This window comes from Sciurus vulgaris (assembly GCF_902686455.1).
Source record: "Sciurus vulgaris genome assembly, chromosome: 1".
Classification (NCBI taxonomy): domain Eukaryota; kingdom Metazoa; phylum Chordata; class Mammalia; order Rodentia; family Sciuridae; genus Sciurus; species Sciurus vulgaris.
In genome coordinates, this window is record NC_136461.1 from 82158811 (window position 1) to 82186460 (window position 27650).

General features: G+C 34.4%; 1 protein-coding gene across 3 annotated transcripts in view; it reads left to right on the forward strand.

Moving 5' to 3' along the window:
• ABCD3 (ATP binding cassette subfamily D member 3) overlaps window positions 1-26120 on the forward strand; it is a 73465-nt gene extending 47345 nt beyond the window's left edge. For all 3 annotated transcript variants that reach the window (XM_079148579.1, XM_079148578.1, XM_079148580.1), the window contains exons 9-23: window positions 732-874; window positions 3219-3288; window positions 6078-6147; window positions 6239-6336; window positions 6440-6531; window positions 7261-7352; window positions 7438-7510; window positions 8808-8871; window positions 12916-12993; window positions 13094-13159; window positions 13256-13345; window positions 14039-14158; window positions 20144-20248; window positions 23012-23068; window positions 24624-26120. In XM_079148579.1, the coding sequence (XP_079004705.1) occupies window positions 732-874; window positions 3219-3288; window positions 6078-6147; window positions 6239-6336; window positions 6440-6531; window positions 7261-7352; window positions 7438-7510; window positions 8808-8871; window positions 12916-12993; window positions 13094-13159; window positions 13256-13345; window positions 14039-14158; window positions 20144-20248; window positions 23012-23068; window positions 24624-24701 (1296 nt within the window). In that variant the 3' untranslated portion in view covers window positions 24702-26120. The remainder of the gene's footprint in view (window positions 1-731; window positions 875-3218; window positions 3289-6077; window positions 6148-6238; window positions 6337-6439; window positions 6532-7260; window positions 7353-7437; window positions 7511-8807; window positions 8872-12915; window positions 12994-13093; window positions 13160-13255; window positions 13346-14038; window positions 14159-20143; window positions 20249-23011; window positions 23069-24623) is intronic.
• Window positions 26121-27650: the final 1530 nt, after the last annotated feature.

A 27650-nucleotide genomic window follows, 5' to 3' on the forward strand; every position in this document is an offset into this window, starting at 1 on the left:
CAAAAGAGCAACCTCACTGGATAGCATGTTCAGGAAATAATTATTTTCATATGGCAGAGCAGCACAGAATATATTTATGTAGTAATGAAGGGAAGGCCAGTGATGAACGTGGGCAGGTAAACTTGAAGCTTCTTTCTTAGAATGGTGAATGGGTGTTAGGGTCATTTACAAAGTTACAAAGTATAGCAGCTGGAAGCAAGATGTTCAAGAAGGGAAAGGCAGATTTTGGGGGAATTGAACTTGAGGCATCTGTGCAGTGAGGTGAAGATGTATGATGGTACTAATTTGGCATCTTATCAATATCTTGGGTTCATAAGAATGATGAGACTGGAAGTATGAATTTGGGATGAGAAGAGAGCTAAGGAAAGAAACTTTGGGAATATTAACATTGAAAAAGAGGGCAGAGGTATGAGGATTTTTGTGGAAAACGGTATTTCAAGAAGAGTAGAAGAGTGCTGTAGGAAAAGAAAGAACTGAAATTATAAGTTTTTAGGTAAGCAAATATGGGAGAGTGAGGCATGAACTGTAGTGATTAGAGTACTAGGTGAAGAGTGGAAGTGTAGAGACTACTGTGTGTTTTTCAGGAAAGAAACAGGAAAAAAAAAAAAAAACCTGAAGAGCAATTTCTGTCATTCATTGGAGTTAATTACAGAAATTGTACATGTTTGCATCAGTGGATTTTATTATGGTATCCTCGAACTTTGTGTATCTTTCTCTTTCAATAATAATAGGGCCCCGCAAGCATGATGGCCTACTTGGTTGTGTCTGGGCTATTCTTAACTAGACTTAGAAGGCCCATTGGTAAGATGACAATAACTGAACAAAAGTATGAAGGTGAATATAGATATGTTAATTCCCGACTCATCACAAACAGGTAAGGACAAATTTCTGTAAGTTATACTGAAAATTCATTTTTATGGATATTGGTGTCATTTAGACTCTAAAACGTCTAGTAATGCTTTCCCAGAAATAGTGTGTGCATATTTTCTTGTTTTGAAATGTACATTGTGCAGTATATTTTACAAAGCACTGATTCATATTTCTAACCCTTTTTCTTGTTAACTATGTAGTATCCTTGATTCTCCTCTTTATATCATCCGTTGACTATTTTTGTTAATTTCTCTTTAAATTTAGTCATGGTACAATTCAAATTCACATTTGCTTTCAGTATTTATTCAAACAAAATTTTGTCTCAATTTATCCACATTTTTATTTTGAGACTGTGTTTGCAATGTTCTCTAATTCATTCTCACTGTGTGTGTTTTTACCTGTTTTCCAAGATAGTTTTAGAATTCAAAATAGAAGGAAAAACTATGGACCTTGGAACCATACTAATTAAGTTATTCAGACTCACTTGTTTATAAGAGTGAATAATGTAGGATTATAGAGGATTATACCTGATAATATTTATATAGCACTTCTAGCTCAGTTTTTGATATGGAGCAAGTGCTCAGTAAATTTTCTCATATCAGTCTGCCAACCTTAAGTCATTTTGAGGGTCCTAATATTTATGTAATTTAGTCTACTTTATTGAAATTTATAAAATACTTAGGAAATTACTTCCTTAATGGTTCCTTCTTTCCTTATTTCTTAAGAGAGAGCAGTCCCAGGTACAGCAGGATCAGGGCTCTGGCTCTTATTGAATGTTCTCTTGTGATGCCCTTCTTTGTGTAGTGCCCTCTTCTGCAGGTTAATTCTTGTGATTACAAGATGACAAAAATGTTTCCAGATTGCACTAGCCTATCCACCCTGCACGAAGGGGCCATCTCTTCTGGTGTCTCTTTAAGGGAGCAAAGAAACCTTTCCCAGAAGTTCTATAGCTGACTTTCCCTTACATCTCAGTGACTAAAATTATTTACCCATGCCTAAAGTAACCACAGCAAAGTAATTGGCTTAGACTAGTTGGGATCCTGTACCCTATGAAAGAGGTTGAGCATTCTGTGCATTAGGGTACACAGAAAAGGATAGGTAAGTTTAAGAAAAATGAGGTCTCTTAGGAAAAACTTGAAAGATGTTGAATAGTCATTAGTATTATAGGATGTTCAGTCCTTTGAGGTTTTTCATTAGCGCTAAAATGACTTGTTTCAGGAGGAGAATTTCTCACCTTATCATCCTCTTTAGGCTTAGATATGCGGAGGAGGTCGAAGTAAAAAAGAAAAATAAAAAAGAAGGAAATGGTAATTATAGGTATTGGGATTCTCATATCTGTGACTCTATCATGTCAAGGAATAAATCATGCCCAGGATAAATTTGACTGATCTTTATGGAAAGTTAATTTTACTTCAAGTGGTTGAGTAGAAGATACCTTGCTTTTATAATGTAAGAAATACAGATGCTTTTTGGAATAGAATATAATACACATAAACTTTTAAGGGGAAAAAACAAAGACTTTTAAGAAATGTATGCTGTTTGAAGTTGCTTCAACTGTGACTTCTAGAGTTCTGTATAAATATTTACTTTTCTCTACTATAAAAGGGACTTGGCTGGGATGATTTATATTATACTTATGTACTGACAAGACTATAAACTTTAGGGTCAGATAAGAGTTATATTTTCAGCTTCTTAACTCGCCGACTGTGTGTCTTTAACAAATTGACAACTCCATCTTCATCTATCAAGTTCACCCTCCTCCCCACTTTTTCTACTCAAGATCCTTGTTCTTGTAGACACATTTAAGCTATCTCCAGAAAGGGGGAATTGTGAGGTTATAGCGGAGTTCCAAGAATAAGAACAATTACTATTTATCTGAGCTCCCAGGAATGCACTGTGAAGCCTTTAGGACTTAGCCTGGTTTTTCCTGTGTTTCAAAGGCTGTGAAGACATCACTACCTTTTTCTAATTCTTTTTTTTTTTCTCCCTCCTGTTCGGGTCTGTACTTGAACGTGTAGACTATAATATCTGTCGTAGCCATGTCTTTGTATGTATCATGGAATCTTCCTTCTTTGTCTTATTTCAAATTTCTGAGAATTAGATTGTCGTACCTTTTATTGCCAGGCTACCTTGTGGCATAGACTTCGGGCAGCCCAGTGTATGATACAGCCCAGTGTGTATTGCTGCACTTCAGTAAATTGAGCAGATGGTTTGAGATGCACCAGATAAGCTCTTAGTCACAGAATATACTTTTAAATACAAACTTTCAATCATCAAATATTGTATTTCAATTATTTTTCAGACTTCGGTAACATTTAAATTAATTGCCAAATTATTTTCCTTAATAGTGAAGAAATTGCCTTTTACAATGGGAACAAAAGAGAAAAGCAGACAATCTACTCAGTCTTCCGAAAACTGGTATGATAACACATTTGAGGCATGTGTATTTATGGAAATATTTTGGTTTTTTTGGCTTATGCCAAAATATATTTATCTTATGTATCTTATGTATCTTATATGTGTGTGTGTGTGTGTTTGTGTGTAAATATATATATTTTAAAATATTTAAGATATGTATATATATATATATATATTTAAAAAATATTTTCCTTAAAAAATTGTCAAGGATTTTTCTGTTTTAAATTAAAAATGAAATTCAAATTTATCTTATCAATATATTAATCTGCCCACTTATGAAAATATATAGATTTACTAAAATAATATATTTTAGGCTTTTGGAACTATGCAGTCTCTCTTGCAACTATTCAGCTCTGCTACTCAAAGGTAGCTGCTATATGTAATATATACATGAATAGGAGTGACTGTATTCTAATAGAACTTTATTTGCAAAAACAAGTGGCATCCTGGATTTAGACTCTGGGATCATAGTTTGCTGATATTTGATTTAAAATATGAACACTGAGTTTCTTAAGAAAGCTTTCAGTTTTTACTTACTTGCTATTTGGAGAATTTGAATTCAAATAATTTTATTCATTACTTTTTTCAAAAGATATCGAGTGCCATCTAGGTTTCCTGATACAGGCTCCATTGTTGGTGCTAATGATTATTAGATGGTGAACTTGGTGGATAAAATCCTGCCTTTGGGGCCCTTTCCTTTTAGTAGAAATTTGTAAAATTAAATATGTATTTTAGATTGTGAAGAAAGATTAAAGAAGTTTTAAATTATTTCAAAAACTAGATTTTTTGCCTTATCACATTTTGACATGACTGAATTTTTCAGTGCTCACTGACAAAATGCATTTAAGGCTGTTTTCTAGGGGACACCTGTTTACCAGTTTGCTCTTCACATGGCTTGATTAGTCTCATCCTTTAGATTTCAGCTCAAATGTTAATACTGACCAGCCTATTTGAAATCAGTGTATGGTAATTCCTTCTTGTTTTAATCATTTGTTTCCTTAAAAGTACATTGCAGTTTATAATTATCTTGTTTGTTTTCTGGTTATCCTCTTTCATTAAAATGTAAACTCTATGAGCTCAGGGACCTGGTCTGTTCTATTCATTGCTCTGTCTCTAGCATTGAGCAGTATCTGATGTATAGTATTCCTTGAATAATGCGCCAAACATTGTTGTAGTTGCAGAAGATACTAAGAACAAGTTACCCTGTACTTAACAAGCTCACATTTTAGTGGAAGAGACAGATAATACAGTTAATATATAAACAATTGGATGTTCTATATAATTTCAGGTAGAATTAAAATCTGTGACCAAAAATGAAGCAGAGTAATGGGATAGAGTATGATGGGGGTTGTTAGCTACTTTGTCTAGAATGGCCAAAGTCCTTCTTGAGGAGGCACTGTGCAGCTTGAACCCCATATGAAGTGAGGAAGTTAGTCACATAATGTAGGAAGAAAAATCAACCTCGGTGTCCTTCAGCAGGTAAATGAAAAAAGAAAATGTCACACACACACACAAGATGGAATATTACTCAGCTTTAAAGAAGAATGAAATTATGGCATTTGCTGGTAAATGGATGGAGTTGGAGAATATCATTCTAAGTGAAATAAGAAAAAACCCCAAAAAACCAAAGACTGAATGTTTTCTCTGATATGTGGATGCTAATTGATAAGCGGGGAGGTGGGGGGTTGCACTAGGGAAGAATAGAGTTACTGTAGATTAGGTAGAGGGGAGTGAAGGCAGGGGAAGGGGTATTGGGGGTAGGAAGGTTAGTAGAGTGAAACAGACATTGTTATCTCACTACATATATGACTACATGACTGTGATCCTACAATATGTGCAGTCAGAAAAACAAGAAATTATACTCCATTTATGTATTATTTATCAAAATGCATAAATGCGTTCTACTGTCATATGTAACTGTTAGAACAAAAAAAAAAAAAAAGAACTAGCAAAATAGCCAGGCATGGTGGTGCATGCCTGTAATCCCAGTGTGTAGCTTGGGAGGCTAAGGCAGGAGGATTGTGAGTTCAAAGCCAGTCTCAGTAATTTAGTGAGGACTTAAGAAACTTAGTGAGACCCTGTCTCTAAATAAAATACAAAAAAGGACTGGGGTTGTGGCTCAGGGGTTAAGTGACCCTAAGTTCAACCAAAAAAAAAAAAAAAAAGCAAAATAGAAGCAGGCAAGCTTGAAGAATAGAGCTCAATGCTAGATCATGTAGCATCTTGAATGATCTGACAGGTAGAGAATTTGAGAACCCTAAAACTCCAGAATAAAACATGCTTGTAGATTTCTAGTTTTGAGATAAGCTACAGACTCAGGCTGTGGCATTGATTTATACTAGCACTTATTTCAGATTATTTGTGATATAATTCTTAAAGAAAGCACAGACTGGGTGTTGATACAAAGCAAAACATTGAGTGCCTATCTGAATAGCTTAATAGTTCATTCAAATTTGCTCATCCCTATTCCTTTTCTTTGTTTTTTGATTGGTTTTGGGATATATTTATCTGGGATATATTATAAATGGAGGCATCATAACATTCAAGGGAAGCAACATTGTTAAATTGCTTATGTAATTTCCATTCTGTTTGTTTAAAAATCATTTCATAAAGTGGCACTGCTCTGTGATGATCAGTGAAGTGTGGTGTGAATTATAATCAGAAATCATACTCAGTGAACATTTGTTGAATAAATGAATTATACAGTTTGTTTTATCCTCATGATAGATTTAATTTTTATGTATATAAAATAAATAATAAGAGAATAAATTTTTTTTGTTTTCTGCCAGGTGGAACACCTACATAATTTCATTTTGTTTCGATTTTCTATGGGCTTCATTGATAGCATAATTGCCAAATGTAAGTATGTTTTAAAAGAGAAGGTATAATGAGATTTGTGGGAAAAGTGAAATAATGATAGCACTTTAAATCTTTAACTGTTTTGTTTCAGACATTGCCACTGTAGTTGGTTACCTGGTTGTTAGTCGTCCTTTCTTAGATTTGTCTCATCCTCGTCATCTCAAGAGTACACATTCAGAGCTTCTGGAGGTAAAGTAATAATAATGATAATAATATAATTTAAAAATAAAAATAAAACCTCATTTAAAATTTTTGAAATGTAAGTGAAAACTAATATTTATTTCTATTTAAGGATTACTACCAAAGTGGAAGAATGCTTTTGCGAATGTCTCAAGCTCTGGGTCGAATAGTTTTGGCTGGACGAGAAATGACTAGATTGGCTGGGTAAGATTGGTGATAATGAGCAATTGCAGAGAATTATTTTAAAAAATTCATTGTCCTTAATGATTGTGCCAGGTGAGGTTAAGATAAGGGGCAACATTTCCTAAGGAATCTGATTCCAGTATAAAATTAAGGAAGATTTTTCTCTGATAGAAATTTTTTCTTATTTCCTGAAGACACCTATTTTGAGCCTTACCCTAGATTAGTGTTTCTCAAGCTGTTTGCTTGGTGGCATTTTATTAGCTGGGAAATGATGGATTCATGGCAGTCTTTTCTTAATTCTCAGAAATTTAAGTTAATGAATACATTTTTTTCATTTGAACTTTTTTGTTTCCATCACATTTTTTTCTAAGATTTTTAACAGTGGCAACTTACGGGTTGGGGGGAACAACCACAGGGTCCATCCTTCCTGGGTCTGAGGAATGCACCAGCAATTGTCCTTTTGTAGTGCTGTGAAAACTCTTAAAATTCTAACAGTAAACACTTGTCTTGTCTTACCTGTTAATCATGTATCATGTTGTTGAGGTAAAGAGTTTCTGAATCCTCTTCCCTTATCTACATGTTCCTGCTCTTTTACTGAAAAAAATACTATTTCTTTATGGTGAGACTTCTTTTGGGTTATTTCATTTAAATCGAATATAATTTTAGAAATTTCAGTTAGGTTTATATAAAATAAAAGATGTAATAATAGTTTGGAATTTTGATTATGGTTTCCTGTTTTTAAAATTTTAGTTTTACTGCCCGGATTACAGAGTTAATGCAAGTACTAAAAGACTTAAATCATGGCAAATATGAACGCACAATGGTCTTGCAACAAGAAAAGGGTAAATATGATTGTCAGAGTTTGAGGTCACAATTTTAAGTTTTTACTGACACAATATGATGCTTTAATACTTATTTCCCATTCAGGTACTGAAGGAGTACGAGTCAGTCCTTTGATACCTGGTGCTGGAGAAATCATCAATGCAGATAACATTATAAAGTATGTATAGAAAAAGATTCTTTAGCACCATAAGCTTCATAGTAGCCTTGTTAAGCTTTGTAGTAACTTTTTTTTTTTAATTCAGCTTATAGTTGCTTAGTATTTCATTTAAAATTAATCTTGTTTTTTAAGAAATAGCTTAGAGATATCACTGACATAGAAATTGTATATATTTTAGATACGCAACTTGATTGTTTTGACATTATGAATATATTGTAAAATGATCACCACATTCCAGATAATGTGTCTGACATTTCTAGTTACCATTTGCATGTGCATATGAGAATTTAAAATCTTAGCAGATTTTAAGTGTACAATGCATTGTTTTTAACTGTTGTCCCATGCTATACATTAAATTTCTGAGCTTATTCTTGTATTATGACCAAAACTTTATACCCTTTGACCAACATCATCCCCATTTCGTCCTCCTTCAGCCTCTGGAAACCACCATTCTGTGCTTTCTTTCAATGAATTTGACTATTTTAGAATTCACATATAAGTAAGATATTACAGTATTTGTCTTTTTGTGTCTTACTTTGCACAGCATAATGTTCTTTACTTCCATTCTTGTCACAAATGGCAGGATTTTCTTCCTTTTTGAAAGATTGTATAGTATTCCACTTGTATGTATGTATGTGTTTATTCACACACACTGTATATTCTTTATCTTTTTATTAATTGAAGGACATTTAGTGATTTCTGTATCTTGGCTTGGGTAGTAAATACAGTGACTATGGGAGTTCAGACATCTCTTTGATTATCTGTTTTTTGATTATCTGGTTGTCTGGCTTTGGTTTTTGGTTTTTGGTTTTCTGGTTTTATTTTCTTTGTAAATCTACTTGGAAGTGAGATTGCTGCATTAGATGGTAATTACATTTTTTAATTTTTTATTTTCTAAAGTGGCTCTTTGAATTTACTTTTCTTTTTTTAGATGCTGGGAATCCAGGGCCTTGCATGGGATAGCAAAGTATCTACCACTCACCTATACTCCCAGACCAAATTTACCAACAGTGTACAAGGGTTCCCTTTTCTAAACATCTTGCCAGCCCTTACCTTTTGTCTTTTTGATAATAGTCATTCTAACAGTTGTGAGGTGATATTCGTTGTGGTTTTGATTTTCATTTTCCTTGATAGAGGTACTGAACACTTTTACATATCCTGTTGGCCATCTGAATTTCTTCTTTTATGAAGTCTCTACTGCCAATTTTTAAAATCAGGTTATTTGTGTGTTTGGTATTGAATTGTATGAGTTCCTTATATATTTTAAAATTATTCTCTTTATAAACTTCCTCTATAGGTTTGATCATGTTCCTTTAGCAACGCCAAATGGAGATATCTTAATCCGAGATCTTAATTTTGAAGTAAGTTTTTAAATGTTTGTATAAAAACTTAAAAAAACCTGAAAAAGTAAAACTGAAAAACTATTGTCTGAATATTTAAATTAATTTTAAGGCTTGATTTAATATCTAAGTCCACAGAAATGATTTCAAAACTAAATCTTCATCCATTGGATTAGACAAAGGGGAATCAAATGGAAGGGAAGGGAGGGGGAAGAGAATAGGAAAGAGAGAACTAATCAGACATAACTTTCCAGAATACACGACCAGGGTAACTCCACATCACGTACAACCACAAGAATAGGATCCTAATTAGAATAAATTATACTTCATGTATGTACAGTACATTCTATAGTCATGTATATCTAAAAAGAACAAAATAAAACAAAATAAATCTTTGAACCATCTGGAAATCTAGACTTTAAAATTTTAAGTACTACTACTGTATCAAAAAAAATGTTTTGCAAATAAAGTACATACCAAGAAAGCCATAGAAGGTATAGTTAATTGAAATTCTAGAGCTGTGCTGTCCAATACAATAGCCACTAGTTGCATGTGGCTATTTAATTTAAAACCAAACCATAAAATTAAAATTTAAAACTAAATTCCTCAGCTGTACTGGTTATGTTTTAAGTGCTCAGTATCCACACCTGGCTGTGGTATTGAACAGAGCAGATAGAAACATTTCCATCATTGTAGAAAGTGTAGAATGAGTGTATTTAAATATGCAAATACAATTTTAATCTTTTCAGTTAAAAAAGAAATTTATGGATCAGTTTTGTTTTGACTATACAGGAGGATTTCTATCCATAAAAATAAATCATAGACTTTCTTATTACTGATAAGCCAGCAGGAAAGCAGCACAGTAGCACTACAAATAGGTACTCCCTCAAAAAAGTAGAATTCCAGACCAAGTTAGTAGTGATACTGGTTCAGTGTATGCTCTTAATGAAACAGGATATGACAGTCCACATTACAAAGAAAAATTAAATACTCATCGTATTTTTGTGTGATTTCTAAGACTTGACGGTCTAAGGGTTAGTGTTTAGGTTATGTATCTGTGTGACTGTATGAATGGTTTTTTAAAGATTGGTAGCAAATTACTATCTTGCAGGCTGTCTCCTCAGTCCAGTAGAACTTTCTATGATATTGGAAATGTTCTTTTTCTGTTCTGTACAGCACTGCAGTCAGGTACATTCAAAATGTTACTAGTATAGTGGAGGAACTCACTCAGTTTTAATTTTATTTAATTTTATTAGTTTGATTTTAAATTAAATAGCCATATGTGACTAGTGGCTGCTATATTGAACAGCACAGCTCTATAATTCTTCTCTACATGCTTGTATATATGACCTTCTGTAATCTATGTTTTATGCGGGAGTTTTTTCAGGTGCTTTCATTGTCTAATACTTTATAAAATAAAGAGTATAATTTTTGTATTTGTTTTTAAATTGTTAGAACCTTTGGTTTTTCTGCTCTTAGTAATTAAGTACATGTCCTATATTCTCAAGGAACTATAAAAATGAAAAATGTTAGTTATACAAAGTACTTTGAACTTGCCCAACAATGAGAATTGTATCACTATAACATTTATTTTAAACCTAGGAAACACCAGCGGAAGTGCAGAAAATGTAAATATGGTTGGTAAATGTCAAATGGCTCCAGGGGTCATAAAAGTACTTCCTCACTTAGCCCTGGGTACTCCAGTCATAGTAGTGCATCCTATGCCCAGTAGGTAGCCATCTTCCAGGCTTGATTTCAGGAGAGAAAACAGGGCTCAGAACCCTGTCTTCATCAGTTTTCCAGTAGCCTGTTTATTGCCACTTCTCAAGCGTAAAAAGGGAACTTCTCCATTTAAAAATGCCTCTTGGTCCTTTCTCCTGCTTTGCCTTATTTCTGTCTGAATGCAGAAATAAAAGTAAGCCAACATTATAGATGCACATATGACTTAAGCATAGTTAGAAGGGATTTAGCCTGCTTTCTGTTCCTGAATTTGATTATTCTAGCTACCTCAAATAATGAAATTCTACAATGCTTGTCCTTTTGTATTTGGCTTATTTTGCTTACTTAGCACAGTGTTTTCAAGATTCAATCATATTGTAACATGTATTAAAATATAAGTTTTTTAAGGTTGAATACTGTTCCGTTTTATGTGTGTTAGTTTTATGTTCCTGTAACAAACAGCTAAGATAATTAACTTAAAGATTTATTTTGGCTCACAGTTTTGGAGCTTCCAGTCCATGATTGGTTAGTCCTGTTGCTTTGGACCTGTGGCAAAGCAGCACATCGTGGTAGAAACCTGTGGCAGAGCAGAAGTACTCTTTTCCTGGCTGGGAAGTGAAAGAGAGGAAGAGGAAGGAAGGGACTGTGGCCTCACTGTCCCTTTTGAGGGCATGCTTCTGGTGACCTAAAGATCTCTCATGAGACCTCACCTATCCTACTACTACTGGGAGGTAATAGTTTCTACTACCTCCCAGTAGTGCCACACAAAGGGCCAAGTTTCTAATACATGGGCCTTTAGAGGACACTCAAAATTCAAATGATAGTAATAATGTATATACCACACTTTGTTGATTCTTGCATCTGCTTAAGTTGCTTCCACTATTGGCTAATGTAAATAATGCTGACAACCCTCCATTTCATTATAGCAAAAGCTGAAGTCCTTTCAGTGACTTCCAGTACCTTGTAGGATTTGCCTGCCACTGTCCTGTCCCCATCTCTTTCCTACTACTCTTCTCTTCTGGTCTTTCTTCTCCAGCCAAATCAACCTCTTTTCTGTTTCTTTGAAAAGGACAGCTACCTTCTTTTTTTAGTGCCTTTTCACCAGCTTTTTGTGAGAGAAGATGGGGTTGGAACAGTTTTGCTCTAGATAAATTTCTAATTCACTTCTTTCAAAGTTTTGCCCATTTTAGTTCAGTCTACTCTTGACCACCTTAAAAATGCAACTTCCCTCACCCTCTCCCAAGTTTTCTTACCCTGATCTGTTTTTCCTCCACCACCCTTGAACTTTTCTAACACAATTTAATTTGCCTATTTATTATGCATATTCTTTATTATATTTCTCTTCCCACTAGAATAGTAACAGATAAGGGCAGGGGTTTTGTTTTGTTTTCTCTTATTCACTAATGGAACTGTGTTGTCTGAAGGAGCCTAACACAACATTCAGTAAATATTCATTGAATTAAATAATAGGAATCTAAGGCTCACGAATTTAAAAAATTCATCAAAGTCAGGCTACACAGTTGGTTCTCCGATATCTTCTTTCCTGCTGTGCTATGTTGGTGCTTAATGTTGTAAACTAGAATTATAACCTGGGTTTTCTCATTCTTTATAGAGGTGATTAGATACTTAAAAGACCATAAGTTTAGAATGTAACCACACTTTACTTTTTCACATTTCACTTTATGTCATTGCAGAACAATTTGGTGGCATTTGTAAATATTTGTAATGCTCAAAAAGTTTGATCCATTGCTTTTGATTTCTAAGAATCTATAGACTTTCACTAGTGCATAAGTTTACTTGCTGACACAGAGGTTCATTGCAGTTTTGTCTACAAGAACAAAGCAAAATGCAGATGCCATAACTCTAACCGAAGGAGGGGTGTTTAAATATATTACGGTGCATTCTTACAATGGAATGTACTGCAGGCATTAAAAGAATGGACAGGGGGATCTAAATATACGAATATAATGTGTACTTGTAATACATTGTTAAGTAATAAAAGCAAGTTATAGGAACAGTGTACATACAATTAGTTTTTTAAAAGGTGTATACACAGTGTTTTCAAGTATTCTTAGATATTTTTAAAGCTTTAGCTTTATTTCTCTTTCAAATTGAGTGATAACAAGCAATAATGATTTTTAAATGAAAAATTTGTAACTAAGTAAATATTGAAAGTAAGCAAAAGAAAAGATCCCACACTATAACCCCCTACTGCTCTACCTAATGTCACATTTACAGACAAAATACAAGTTTTGTCTGTAGCAAAGAGCTATTTAACTCTAAGAAAATAATTATTGTATATACGTTTACTTGATTTAATTAATTCATAGGCTAATTTTCTTTCAGGTTCGATCTGGGGCCAATGTTCTAATTTGTGGTCCAAATGGCTGTGGAAAAAGTTCACTTTTCCGTGTTCTTGGTGAAGTATGTACAAATTGGCCTCCAAATTTTTAGCCTTATTTTGCAGTACTATCCACTATGTTGTGAATTTCATAATTGACTTCTCTCCTTCCTCCTTTTATAGTTATGGCCTCTTTTTGGAGGACGTCTAACTAAACCAGAGAGAGGAAAGTTGTTTTATGTTCCTCAGGTATGCTCTTGTTTGAGTTGTTCTGTAATCTTTAAGATCTTTTCATTTATGTTTTAAAAACTTGCCTTCTAATGACTCTTCCTATGCTACTGTCAGAGACCTTATATGACTCTAGGAACACTTCGAGACCAAGTCATATATCCAGATGGAAGAGAAGATCAGAAAAAGAAGGGGATATCTGACCTTGTAAGGACTGTTTATATTCTAGACCCTTTGAAAATGCTCCCTTTCAGAGTCTTTTTTTGAGCCATTTAAGTATTCAGATTCCAGGTAGTTTGTCACCTTTGAGGTCTTCCTGAGCCCTTAATGATGACTTTCTAAGTTGAAGTAAGGCAATAACCACTTTCTTAAGTGTGACTCAAGTCTGCAGCAGTCTTAACATTATCACTTGTTTTTCTCTTTGCCCTCATTCTTTGATTATGCACAGGAGCATTACTCTCTTTAAGCTGCTAAACATGTTTCATCAAGGTTGATGTAGGTAGGCATGGGAGTGGTGCGGTGGCACACACCTGAAATCCTAGCAGTCGGGAGACTGAGGCAGGAGGACTGCAATTTCAAAGCTAATCTCAGCAAAAGTGAGGTGATAAGCAACTCAGTGAGACCCTGTCTCCGAATAAAATACAAAATAGGACTGGGGATATGGCTCAGTGGTTGAGTGCCCCTGGGTTTAATCCCTGGTACCAAAAAAAAAAAAAAAAAAAAAAAAATTAAGACACTGAAAATTTCAGGACTACTTTTATGCCATGTTTTTTTCCCTGAAAAGTACCTCTTTAAGTGGCATTGGCAATGGAATTATAGAGATTCTAATGTAAATAAAGTAATATAGAGAATATTGGTTTAGCATAAGCTTGATTCTTGTCTTTAATCATTTCCTGAAAGGTACTGAAAGAGTACCTGGACAATGTGCAGCTGGGTCATATCCTTGAACGGGAAGGAGGCTGGGACAGCGTTCAGGATTGGATGGATGTGCTTAGTGGAGGAGAAAAACAGAGAATGGCAGTAAGTATACTCTGAAGACTTGCATAAAGTGCAACTGCTTGCTTAAAGTTGCTTTTAGAGTTCAGCAGTTGGGTTAATTAAGACAGTTTTATTGTCTTCTTTAGCATTTATTACAATAGAGATTAGTTTAAGTGGTAAATTTGGGAATTTCTAACTTGCATATAAATTCAGAATTCTGAAAAATTGATTAATAATGCTATGAAGGGAAAAACTGCAGATCCAATGATACAATATAATGCATTTTTCTCAAAATTGGGGGAAACTGTAGTGCATTGACCTGGGATATATAATCTGTTTGGGTTATGAGATCTCTTTCAGTATCTTTTCCCCACAGATACCTATTTTGTCTTATTTATGCTTTTCTCCCTGAAATAGTTGGAAGTATTAGATGTCATCAACTCAATTTTATTATCATTTTATTCTCTGCTTTTGCCCTTCCCTCCACTATTATATGTATCTTTACTTTAAGGCTCAGTATCTACTGCTAAAAGTTATTTTGAATGTTTATATTTTCCTAATATAAGGAAACATGTAAAAAGGACTATTTTAATTTTTACAACAAAACTTATCCAAGAGCAAAAATGTGACCTAAACATACGTGTTAACAATGATACTTTGGATACCCTGTTAAGAGGGATAACTTCTGAAGGATCATCTTCTACCTAGGGATACTGTAGTTTGAGTAGAGTGAGAGGATTTTTTTTTCCCCTCAGTGTTAGCCTTATGGAAATTAGAGAAAACTATGATTAAGGAAAAACAAAAGAAATGATTTATGGTAGAATTTCTTACCATTATCTTCATTATAGTCTACCTTTTGGTGCCTACTGGTTCCTAATTTTGCTTTTTGTTTCCATAGTATGCCCACTTTATGTGAACTTCTTATCAACCTCATATTGTTATTTGCCTGCCTAGTGCTATAACATGAGATTAATCTAGAGTGAGGAATAAATCAAACACAAGAGAAAAGAGATATATGTTGTATTCAAAATGGAAATTGGATTGGAGAAGGGAGTTTGAAACAATTGGGCATTTCTAGAAGCCAGTTTAGAAGATGACTATAGAAACAACTGCAAGTTGAGAACAAATTTAAATTCATATATTATGACTTCAAAGAAAATGAAGGGAGGAAGTTCACTAATGGACCCAGTGGAAACACAGAGAAAGAATAATAAATGTGCCTAAATAAATGTGAGAAATTCTTTGTGCATGGTATATAGGTACAGATGGAGTAATATTTTTTGAAAGTAAGAAATTCAAGGGTGTGAGAGGATATCTGGGGAAAGCAAGGGGTGGAGAGTGCAGGGAGAACCCTTAGAAACCGGGTGATCTGTAATTAGTTGTTTGGGAAATGGGGAAAGCTCATCTATGGTGCCATGTGTCTGGAGTATGGCCATGTCCTTGGTAGGGTGTTATCTGTATAGGTCAGTGTTTGGAGAGTTGAAGGTAAGGTTTAAAAGAGGGTTTGTTGTTTTGTTTCAGAGGAGGAGAAAGAGAACAACAAGTACTAACATTGGTGAGGGAGGTAGAGTGTATGTGTGTTCATTTTACTGTTCTTGAGTTGTCTTGGTAGGATCGAAATTGTCAAAGTAAAAGTTAGGGGGAAAGAAGGCATAATGTTTAGGAAGAGCAGAATTGAAAGGCCTAACCACCCAAAACAATCTACATGAGTGAAGGTTGGTGTAAAACAAAACCAAAGGAAACTTGGATAGGAGGGTCGGGATTTGAATTTGGGACATGAGAGGGAATGGAGTAATGCTTAACACAGGAAGTTCCAGTGAACATAGAGTACATGTAGGGAAAAGATGACCAATTCATTATTTCAGCAGTGAAACAAGCCTCCACTGTATTACCTGAGAATCTGCTCTATGCAAGGCACTACTAGGTCTTGCCCTTATAATCTGTCAGGAATTCCATATATTCTCAACTGACTAGGCAACCTTCAATTGCAGCTATGAAGAAAGTACACTGGGATAATGAAGAGGGGAAGATTGGTTTCAAATGACAGTTCCTATCCTCCCAGCATTCCTGGGAGTTGAGGTACAGTCAGGTGTAAAGTCTTGGAGAACTTAATTAGCTTCCTAATTCCACACACCTAAAAGGCAAAACTGAGATTCAAGTGAGATGGGTCTGACACCAGAGCTCTTGCTCTTAATCTCCATATAATAGGTAGCCGTCAATGTGCAGGTGGGCTGCCTCCCCAGTTCTCCTCATGTTCCTAGACATCTCAAGTGACATTTCCCTTTCATTGCACCCATTTGGACCCAACCATCATTAACCAGAATTGCTTCAGCTGATATCATAAATTGGGATGTCTTACATCTCTGATCAGAAATGATGTTTTCCATTCTTTATTCTTGCTCTCCCTAGTTAGTAATTTTTAGAACTTGAATTATGAAAAAGTACATATGGTAGAGAAGTTGGAATATTGTTAGAAGTATAAAGGGGTCAAACCCTTATATCAGAGATACGACTGTCATAAAATTTTTAGTGTTTTTAAAATCCATCTTAATAATTTTTTTTCTTTCACCTTAAATTGATGACTGTCCCCCTTCTTCAGACTCATTGAGATCTCTAGACTATTTCCCTTCATTTTGTATGTTATTTGGTCCTCTTTGGATTCTGCCTCCTTCCCTATTCAATACATGGACATAATCCTGGGCCTGGTGCATAGGAGATGCTCCAGAGACATTCTTAAAAAGATGAATATGTGATTTTGCCCCTTGACTTTCTTTCCTACTCCTTTTTCTTCTAAACTCCAACCCAAAAGAAGTTGTTTGTCTTCGGGTTTCTCCTTAAGGCTTCTGAGCACAGCTGAAGAAATTGAGATGATGGTGTATGGATTGGTGCCACCACACTTCCATGGTTTCCAGTATTAGAGGGGCTCACGGTGTGACGTGGCAATCATTGTACTTATTTTTACTCCTCTCTCATTTTTTGTGATACTCATTTAGGAACTTCCAATCCTGAGTTTTCTACCCCATTGCTTACTCTACCACTCTCAGAAAAATAGCTCATTCTGTACTTAAAGAAAAAGAGAGAGGCTATTATTTCAGTTAAACAATAGCTAATTTTTGGTTGCTTAATAAGTGACAGACACTATGCCAAGCATATTACACAGGTTATCTCATTTAATCCTCACAAGTTCTGTGTAATAAGAACTATGAATGCCTCATTTTACAGAGGGAATTGAACTTCCATATAGTTATGTAACTTGCCAAGCAGACATAGCTAGTGAATGTTAAAACTGGTAAAGCGGGTAGGCTTATTAAACTCAGGCAGCAGTATGACTTGGCAGCTTTCTTGTGTTGTGAGTTCAAGTAGCTGACAGCACAGTGGAAGAAAGGGAGAGAGACACACACACAGAAAATTTCCATGTGAGCATGGTAGTGAAGGTGAGTGTAGTGCTGGGGGAGCAGAGAGGAGAGGCATCTGTGGATTGCCTTCCTATAGCCATGTCTCCTTATTGACTTTGCACTGATCTGTTCTGCCCTGTTTCTACTGTCCTGGCAGGTGTGCCATCCTTCTTGGGAAAGGCTAAATGTCTCCATCTGATTTCATGGACCTCTCTGTTTTGACTTTATCATACACCTTGCCTTCAGTTTTGCACTCTGACCTTCATCTAAATTTAATCTCTTTTGGCCCTTCTCTTTTAGAAAGACATTGTTAGGTCTTTCTTCCTTCCTTCCCTTCCTTCCCTTCCTTCCCTTCCTCCCTCCCTCCCTCCCTCCCTCCCTCCCTCCCTCCCTCCCTCCCTCCCTTCCTTCCTTCCTTCCTTCCTTCCTTCCTTCCTTCCTTCCTTCCTTCCTTCCTTCCTCTATCTATCTATCTATCTATCTATCTATCTATCTATCTATCTATCTATCTATCTATCTATCTAAAAGTCAGACTTTGCCTTAACTAAGGTTCCCTGTGGTCTATAAACTTCATTTTCTGCAGAACTGAACTATACAGTAGTGGTTAAATCATACTCTCTACTATTGTGAACCTATAGTCTAGGAGAGTAACCAAAGACAAACATACAATTCACTACGTACAAAGGTACCCACTTGGATTGAAATGCAGGGATCAGTGTTGGTTTGTCTGAGAAGGTAACATCAGGCAGTAATTTGCAAGTTGTAAGAAGCAGGCATTTGAGCCATAGGGAAAAAATGACATGTCTAAACCTGTAAGGCTTCAGAGATCTTGTTCCTAGCAGTTGGAAAAAGACTGTGTGGCTGGAATGTTGAGGTTAGATCCTGGGCAGGAGTAAGATTGTGCAGGGCCTTTGGAGACCTGGTGAGGAGTTTGAATTTCATTCAGAGTAAAATTGGAAGTTTTTGAAGGATTTTAAGCCAGAGTGAAGTTTTGATTTACATTTCTGACAGATTCTTCCTGGTTAATCTAAGGGTATTACAATCCTGATGTTAATTTTCATTTATAAAATTAGCCAGATTCTTTCTGGAGAGCGGCAACGAAATAGGAGGTTCTTTGTGGTCATCCAGGCAGGAGATGCATATGTTCCACACCAAGTACAGACTCTGGAGATGAGTAACAGTGAACTTTAAACTCTGTAGAACTCACTGGAATGTACTTTAGGTGTGGGCAGCATAGGTGGGAGGAAGAGGAGAGGGGAAGGATCAGGAAGGACTTCTGCTCTCTAGCTTGAAAGACTTTTCATTACAGCTATTTTCTAAATTGTTAAAGATTAGGGGAGGAATGAATTTTAGAGGGAAAAAAAATCTAAAAAATGTGTTCGATTTTTAGACTTTGAAAGATTTAGAGTCCTGCGAGATATCTAAGTGGAAAAGTCAAATAGGAATTTATATATATTAATCTGGAAACTAGAAAAGTATGGGGGAGGTATCTATTGGGAGTTTTCAGAATGCGAATACTATTTGAAATTGTAAGATTGGGTGAGATCACCCAGAAAGATAATAGCATAGGAAAAAGAGAAGGGAAATCAGGAATTAGCATGAGGAGCCTCCACATTTAAAGGTCAAGTAGAAGACAAAGTTCTGGAAAGGAAACTGAGAAAACAGCCTAGGAAATGGGAAGATGGCCATTGGTTTCACCGTCACTTTCTAAAGGAGGGAATAGTTATCTGGGCAGAGTGTTGCTGAGAAGAGAAATTGGGTAGGGATAGGAAGGTGTCTGTTGGTTTTGTAACATGGAGATCATTGTTGGGGTCAGATAACAAATTCAAATATCTGTTGGACAAAGGATCATTATAAACAGTTTTCAGAAAATAAAATAAATGTGAGGAAGTGTTCAGTATTCCTGATAATCTAAGGGTATTACAATCTTGATGTTAATTTTCATTTATAAAATTAGCCAAGGCTTTAAAAAATGAGCATACCCAGTACTGACAACTGAGACATAAAATACACAGGTGCTTGGTGTTGGTGTGGTCGCATATGCCTGTAATCCTAGTGGTTTGGGAGGCTGAGGCAGGAGGATCACAAATTCCAAGCCAGCCTCAGCAATTTAGTGAGACCCTGTCTCAAAATAAAAATAAAGGGCTGGGGCTGGGGATGTGGCTCAGTGGTTATGCACCCCTGGGTTCAATCCCTGGTATCAAAAAAAAAAAAAAAAAAAAAAGGTGGGAATAATAATTAATATCATTATTTAAGCAACAAAATGTTTTTAGAGACTTTTTTTGCTCTTGAGCCAACTACTGTCTGAATTCTAAGGTTTAGTTAAGGTATACTACCCTCATCTTGTTTGCTTAGTGTACTTTACTAGTTTGAAACTTAACTTCATTTCATCAGTTTTTGTTTTACTCTTAGTAATAAACTTTTCCCATGTATATATATTTTTCCTTTTGAGATGACATTAAAAAGTTATCTTTATTTTTTGTTTCTGTTTCTGGGAAGTAGGATTTTTGAGTTAGAAAACTTTCTTACTTTATAGGAATCTAAAGTGCATATTTAATTAAAACAAATTTATCTTAGCTTATCAATTTTCAGCCTGCACGTGTTTAAACAAAGCATTTCTTTTGTGCTTCAGATGGCAAGATTATTTTATCATAAACCCCAGTTTGCCATTTTGGATGAATGCACAAGTGCAGTCAGTGTGGATGTGGAAGGCTACATTTACAGCCATTGTCGGAAGGTGAGTGCCACAGGTCTCAGTGGGAGGGTCTGTGTTCCCTTCTCATTTAACTGCATCCGATCAATATCTATCCAAAGAGAAGATTCCAAGTTATTAAGTAACAGAATTTTTGTTAAAAGGTGATGTCTTGCTTCAAGAATTTTAAACAAATGTTTGAATCTGTTTTCCCTTTACCTCAGACACTGAGTTAATAAACTGATAATTTCTTAGATTGTTCAATTAACTTCACCTAAACATGACGTAGTTTGAAAGATCAAAGGTAATCATTTTGCAGTTTTTAATGCATCCATTTTATTTTTGTCCTGGGCAATGTTTTTCCAAACTTCTTTTAGTGAAATAGGTCTGTGTACACTGCCATTTGTTAAATAATTATTCAGTAGTATCAGTTGTTTTCTTCAAGGATTTGTTACCACCATCTGTTAGATTTTGAGAACAAGAATAACATTTCCTGTTTTATAGTTTCTCTGTAAATAAATGAGATACAGGAGTATTTTAACATCTTATTTATGTTCTTTGGGAGTTTATAGTAAATAAAAAAGGTCATGTTGCGTATATATACGTACACACACAAATATGTGATATGTGGATATAAATATAATGAATTCCTACTAATCAAACTGTGGTCATAGATTAGCAACATCAGCATTGTTCAGGTGTTTGTTAGAAATGAAGAAGCTCAAGCCCTACTAATGTAGAATCCACATAGTAACAAAATTCCCAGATGATTCAAATGCACATGAAAATTTGAGAAGCACTCGTGTAATGATGAAAAAATGAATTTGTTTACATTCCTCTTTTTAGGAAGATTTTAACTACTGATTTTATTTGTTTAATAGTTTATTATTTATTCTTGAATAAGTTTTAGTAAAAATTTTTTAAGCAGTTGTTCACATTGATTTTCAATTTTGTAGGCTTTAGAGGCATTTGTGGTATTCTTGTGTACATAAAGCCATGTACTCTGTATTTGATCAATAATATGGAGGCTTTTCACCAGTAATTTTTACCATGTGGTTTCCTATTATGGTCTAGCTATAGGCTGTCTACATAGATTGTATAAATTCTATAAAACACAAATTCCATTTAAAGAAATTCATATGCAGCTTCAGTGATCATTTAAATTATATTAGTATAACACTCAAACTTGAATAGACAGAAAATAAGGTGTGATCTCCTTTAGAGTTCTTTTACAGCTACATAACCAATATAAATTTACCAATTATAGATAAAACTTAAGCATAATTTAGAATTTGTGGCATTAAAGGCACAAATTTGTGGATGCCATTTTGCTGAAAGTAAGTCACTGGCATGGGATTTAATTATGGAAAGATTAAATCTGAGGTTTTTAGATCTTATAGGTTGAATTTTACTTTTATATTTTGACTTAAGTTATTCTAATCTGAAGACTGTCTACACTAAGTAGAAATCTAATTCAGTTTAGAAACATAAGCAAAAATAATATCTGAAATGAATGTAAAAAATCAGATCAGTGTTGCACAGTTAAATTGCATGTTTTATTAGTAATGATAATATACTTATTTTATCATGGAATTCTTAACCATTTTTCACAAGACAGCCATACTTATGACACACAAGTTATATGTGACATAACTTCTTGTTATGACATTACAGGTTTTAAGTGAAACCACTTTGTGCTAGCAGAAGTGTAAGCACAGATTTGGTCACTGAAAGCTCATGATAGAAATGACCTAGAATATACTTAGACTAATTTTTAAAAATTATCAAAATGAAAGTAAAAGTTAGAAATCATGGGACATATTCCGGAAACCCTTAAACATGTATCTGTCAGCCTTGAAATATCTGTTTTGAGAAACAGTGATGTGGAGCAGGGTTTCTCATCCTCAGCACTGTTGGCACTTTGGCTGGTTGATTCTCAGGCAGTGGCAGGGCTTTCCTGTGCACTGCAGTGTTTAGCAGCATCTCTGACTTACCCATTAGATGGCGTAGTGCTCAGTTGTGACAACAAAACATGTCTCTAGACATTGCCAAATGTCACTGGAGGGACAAAATCATTCCTTGGTTGAAAACCACTGGTTCAAAGCAGCTACAGTTGTATCTATTAGTGTTTTCTTGAAAATCTGAAGTGCAGAACTATAAATCCTTCCTTTTAGTCTGAAATTCAGAAAGCTCTTTAAACTGACAGATTTCTCATAGTTGTAACAAACTAATTGGGTAACAAAACCTGGTTTGACTAACAAAAGATATTTAACTTTAGTTTTACTTAATGTCAGTGTCCATGTATATTGCTGTAGAAACAATGCTGTGGTAAGTATAGAATTCTGCCTCAGAACCTTCTGGGGAGTATTAAATAATAGATGTCCAAAATCTGAATTCTAACACACATTGTAAAACAATAGTTTAGATATTATGACCCTGCATTTGAGAAGCAAGTTCACTATAGACATTGCTATACTGACTTAATTTTTCTTGAATTTGACTTTTTGTTATTTTTTTTTATTGTCAGATTATCTTTTTACATTTTTTCAGGATTAATAGAAAATGTGCTAGGAGATATATTTTCTGCCCAAAACAAAATAATACACTTAATGCCAGTTTAGTTTTTATGTGATTGTTGGCCAGTACTTTCCATTACTATGAACATTCAGCATCAGTTGTAAATTTTTCTTATTGACATTGATTTTTAACTATAACCATGGAAAGTAGTCATCTTAACAGCTTCAAATATATATAGTAGTTTAGTGTTTTACTTGTTGATATAAACTTAAATCATTTTCTTTGCATTAGGTTGGCATCACCCTCTTCACTGTGTCACACAGAAAATCTCTTTGGAAACACCATGAGGTTCGTATTTCTTTCATTACATGGGACGGTGAAAGCTTATTTTATTTAATCATGTGAATTGGAATGAACATGGTTTTAGATTTTATGGTATATATTCTCTGATAAACATACACCTTAAAGTAAAAAGGTGATTTTATTTCAGTTTTATAAAAACAATAGGATTTTCTTCATTATTGTAATTATCAGTTTTGAAAGCTACAAGTTATATAAACAACCTCTAGTTATACTGAGATGCTGGTTTTATACAAGAGATACTGGTTCTCTTGTATAAAAACCAATAAAGTTTGCAAAATACTGTCACAAATGTGGTTAAGTAAACTTTTTATTATCATCCAATATTGACATGGGAAAAGCCTTAAGAAGAATCAAATGACAAAAGATTTATAGCATTTTTAATAGAGGTGAGGACTACTGGGGGTGGGAATTAAATATTCCTTGCTTTCATTCCTGAATAATGAACAAAACTTTAAGCAAAAGGGAGTTTGAGAAAAATTGGAACAATGGTAAAGGTATCTTGTCCTACAGAATATATGCCTAATTAAGTACCATTTGTTGCCGGGCACAGGACTGAGTGTCATGAGGGATGCAAATTACTCTCTTTACCTTTAGGAACCGTATGACTTAGGGCTGGCACCTGCTGTGGTAGACTGCTTGCCTGGCATGCATAAGACTCTGGGTTCAATCCCAGCACCACATACACACATACACGAAGGTTGAGATTATAGTACACAAGTGGTAGACTTCCTTATCACCCATTTTTTAGATTACTTTGAGAAAAAAAGAGGTGACCTATATGAAATACTAAAATTCAATGCACTTCCACATAGCTGTGTGACTTCTAGTTTTTTTAATCTTTAAAAATATTATAATTAATCCATTTTCTATAATTGAATAAGAAATTTGAATAACTAGAAATCAAAGTTTAAAATATATCAGAGCCTTTGTGTTGTCTTAGTTCATAAACGTTATAGCCGTAGGACAGGGACAGGTCTTGTGTTTTACCTTTCCTCCTCTTTTGAAGGTCTAAGCAAGTAACAAAACAGCTATCAGATCAGTAATCATGTGAAGAAGGGAAACACAAAGAATTGAAGTAAAATACAGCAATACAAAAAATGGAAAACAAAAATCTTTCTGTAAATAAAAAAGTGATTTTTATTTATGTAATAAAAAAATTACTAAGTAACAACAAGGCTTATAATTGCTGTCCTATTTTCAGAGGGCAGGTTACTTAGTCCATTATATAGCCCTTTTACAGACAAAAAACATTAAATCAGAGATTCTTTCAAATAAAAAAAATCCAAAAAAAAAGTTATTCTGAGCTGACCCAGGAAATCAACTAAAAAAGAAGACAGCCCTACTGAGCAGTCAGGAACGTGGTACAGGTCAATCTACTGATAGCTCCAGATCCTTGGTGCTTGAGGTATGGAAGTATTCTAATTTGAGGGATACATGTGGATTTGGTTACCTAAAAAGAATGGGAAAGTCTGTATTTTATTCTTATAAAGGAAAGCTCCATGTCTTCTCTTAGTTACTGATTTTTCCCTTCTTTCTCTAGTACTACCTACATATGGATGGCAGAGGCAATTATGAATTCAAACAGATCACAGAAGATACAGTTGAGTTTGGCTCTTAGAGAAATCCAGAGAACTGTACCTGCTTCAGTGAAATAAAATTATTACAGAATACTCTTAGAAATACAAAGTACATTGTAAAATAAAGTTGAGCTTGTTTTTTTTAAAAAAACAAAACAACAAATTAACTAGGTAAAGCATAATTGAGAATACATTAAAACATTTAATATTATATAGGATATTGCTAATTGTGTATATGTTGGTTTAATTATTAATATGTACTAAGAATGTCCTTATTCTTGTGGTTAAAAACCTGCCTAAATTAAATTGGGCTTAAATCAGTGTAATCTGATTCATCCTGGGATGTAAACCATTTGAAGTCAGCTAATCTGACTTTTATGGCTCTGTCTTTTCCTTCAGTGAAGAGCCCTGATTAAAACTGGGGTCATCTCTTATCCAGTTCTAATAAAGTAGTCTTGAGTTTCATTTTCTTGTGCCCCATGGTAATGGGAACCAAATGAATCACAGTGTATTCTTAAAGTGTATAACATCTCTTTGCTTAATGGCATTTATCACACAGTGGCAGATTTCTTTTGCTGCCAGTTATACTCATTCCTTATATAGGCCTTGGGGTGCGTTTGACCCCAAGAGAGCCATTTGGATTTTCTTAAGCTAAATAATAAATGTGCCCTTCTCAATCTGGAGGATTGAGTTGTTTTGAGGGTTCTTTGTGGTGGTGTAAAAAAAAAAAAAAAAAAAAGCGTATGTACAGTCTTGCCTAGAAGGAATGGTTACTACATGTTACACCTAGTCTTCCCAATGTTTGGGATATTAAAATGCAAAGTTCTTACATACCAAGCCCAAGGTCTTACAAGCATTTTAGATCTTTAAGAGAATTGGGCAGATTTGTGTGTTAGGAGCCTACTCTTCAGAGGCATGGTGGTCATATGGTCTTAGACTCTAGATGAGCCATAGGAATGCACCACATGAAGCAATGCACTGAGTATGCAGGGCCGTCACAGTCTCTGACCGTGATTTTATTTTGAAGAATATGTTAAAAATTATTATGCACATGGGTGAATTATGTTGCCTAGGTACTGGTTTATCTCTGTGAATCTTGAATAACTTTTTCATATTTGGGTTATTATATTAAACTATCCTAAATGAATTTCAGTTCACCAAACCAACATTAATGACTACATGTATTATTTGCACAAGGAGAACTGAATCTGAATATAATTAATAAGCTAAATATGAAATCAATTTTATCAATGTGGGGTTCAGAAAGGGGCATTTTATATTCTTGTTTCTGCAGCTGGTTTTATTTTTCGCAGAATTAACTAAAATCACTGGCTATTGAAGTAAACTTGATGTACTGATTCCATAATACATAATGTTCAATTTTTACCACTTCTCTTTAGCAAACTTGTATACTTACTTATTTTCTGTTCAGATTAAAAAAAAAAAAATCAGATACCCTATATAGTCTTTGCTTCTTTTTTATTCTGGTATTTAAATACTGGTAGTTCATGTAGTCTTGACTTGAAATACAAAAAACTAAATGGACATTCAGAAAGTACCTTTAGCACCCAATGTCTCTTTTTCAAGTTTTGTCAAATTTGGTTTGTATGTGAATGCATTTCTTTTTTAGAAAATCCTAATAAAATCTTCAGTGTACTTCATAAATGCTACCAAATACCCAGGAGAACTTGGAGCCCTAGGAAGATTTTAAGGCCTGGAAAGTACAGATTTTCAGATTTCTGGTTGCCCTAAACCTGCTAATGGATGTGTCTTCCTGGATGCCTCCTAATTCCTTCTGTAATGGATTCTTGCCATTAAAAAGGACTGGGTCTTCTTTTTCTAATTTAACGAATATTAGAGTGCCTCACCATTCAAGAGGAAGATCCTTCTGGAGAATTGGTGTACATTAACATGATGAGGTTCTCTGAAGGTCTACAATAAAGAAATCCAGTATTTCCAAAACATGATTGACATGGTGTAACATCTTTTTCTACATAATTCCTGGGGCCATCTACACTGAGAAAATAGTAATTTAATCTGAAAATAAAGAGTAAGAACTTTAGTCCACAAGTAGCATTCTGCAAACCAAGTGTGTCACTCTGTATCCTAAGATTCTACTTTTTATATTGTGAGAAAATATGTAAGTAACCATGGTGGTTTGCTATACACTGATAGAATAAAATGTGTCTAAGGTTTGCCTCTTTCCTTCTCTTCTAGAGATTAAACATTTGCTTTAAAACCATGGCAATCTTATAGTAGCCATCATTTCCATGTGTATTTTTTTTTAACTTTTAAATTTGGTGTTTAAAACCATAATTTGTGTCTAAAAGCAGAGTGAATTTTCTTCTATCAGATAGACTTTAGCATTGTTAATTTGAGGAAGCTGTGTACTTTTAAAAAGCCTACATTAGTAATTTTTCTCTTGTGAAGGATTAAAACATCCTTTTTCTATACATATCACGAGCTTCTCACTCTTAAAAGAAATCTAGTACTAAAAACATGAAAAGCAGTCACTTTTACCCCCTAAGGACAACCATTTTTAACTCTTAATTGGGTTAATTCTTAATTTTTGATTTATTAATTTTAAACATTTCCTGCCACTCATGTTCCTGCTACATTTTCCCCATTGAATTAAATCATTTTAAAACTTTGTAAATATTTTATTGCAGTATGTTACCAAAAAGTTCATAAATTTGAGCTCAAAAGAATTTTTAAGAAAATGTACTTTTTGAGAAGGTGAGGTATAAATAACCACTCCCCCAAATCAAGAAATAGAACATTATCACACTTCAAAAGCCTCTTTTATGTTTTTCCGATTCTTAGCCACTGACTTCTATTACATAATCTAGTTTTGCCTGGTTTTTAACTTGATGTATATTAGATAGCCTTTCACTTATGATTTTGTTCTTTTTGTTGTGAGACAGCTATTGTGACAGCAGTTCCTTTAGTTACTGCTGTGATATTTAAACACATGAACAGGCACTTTTCAC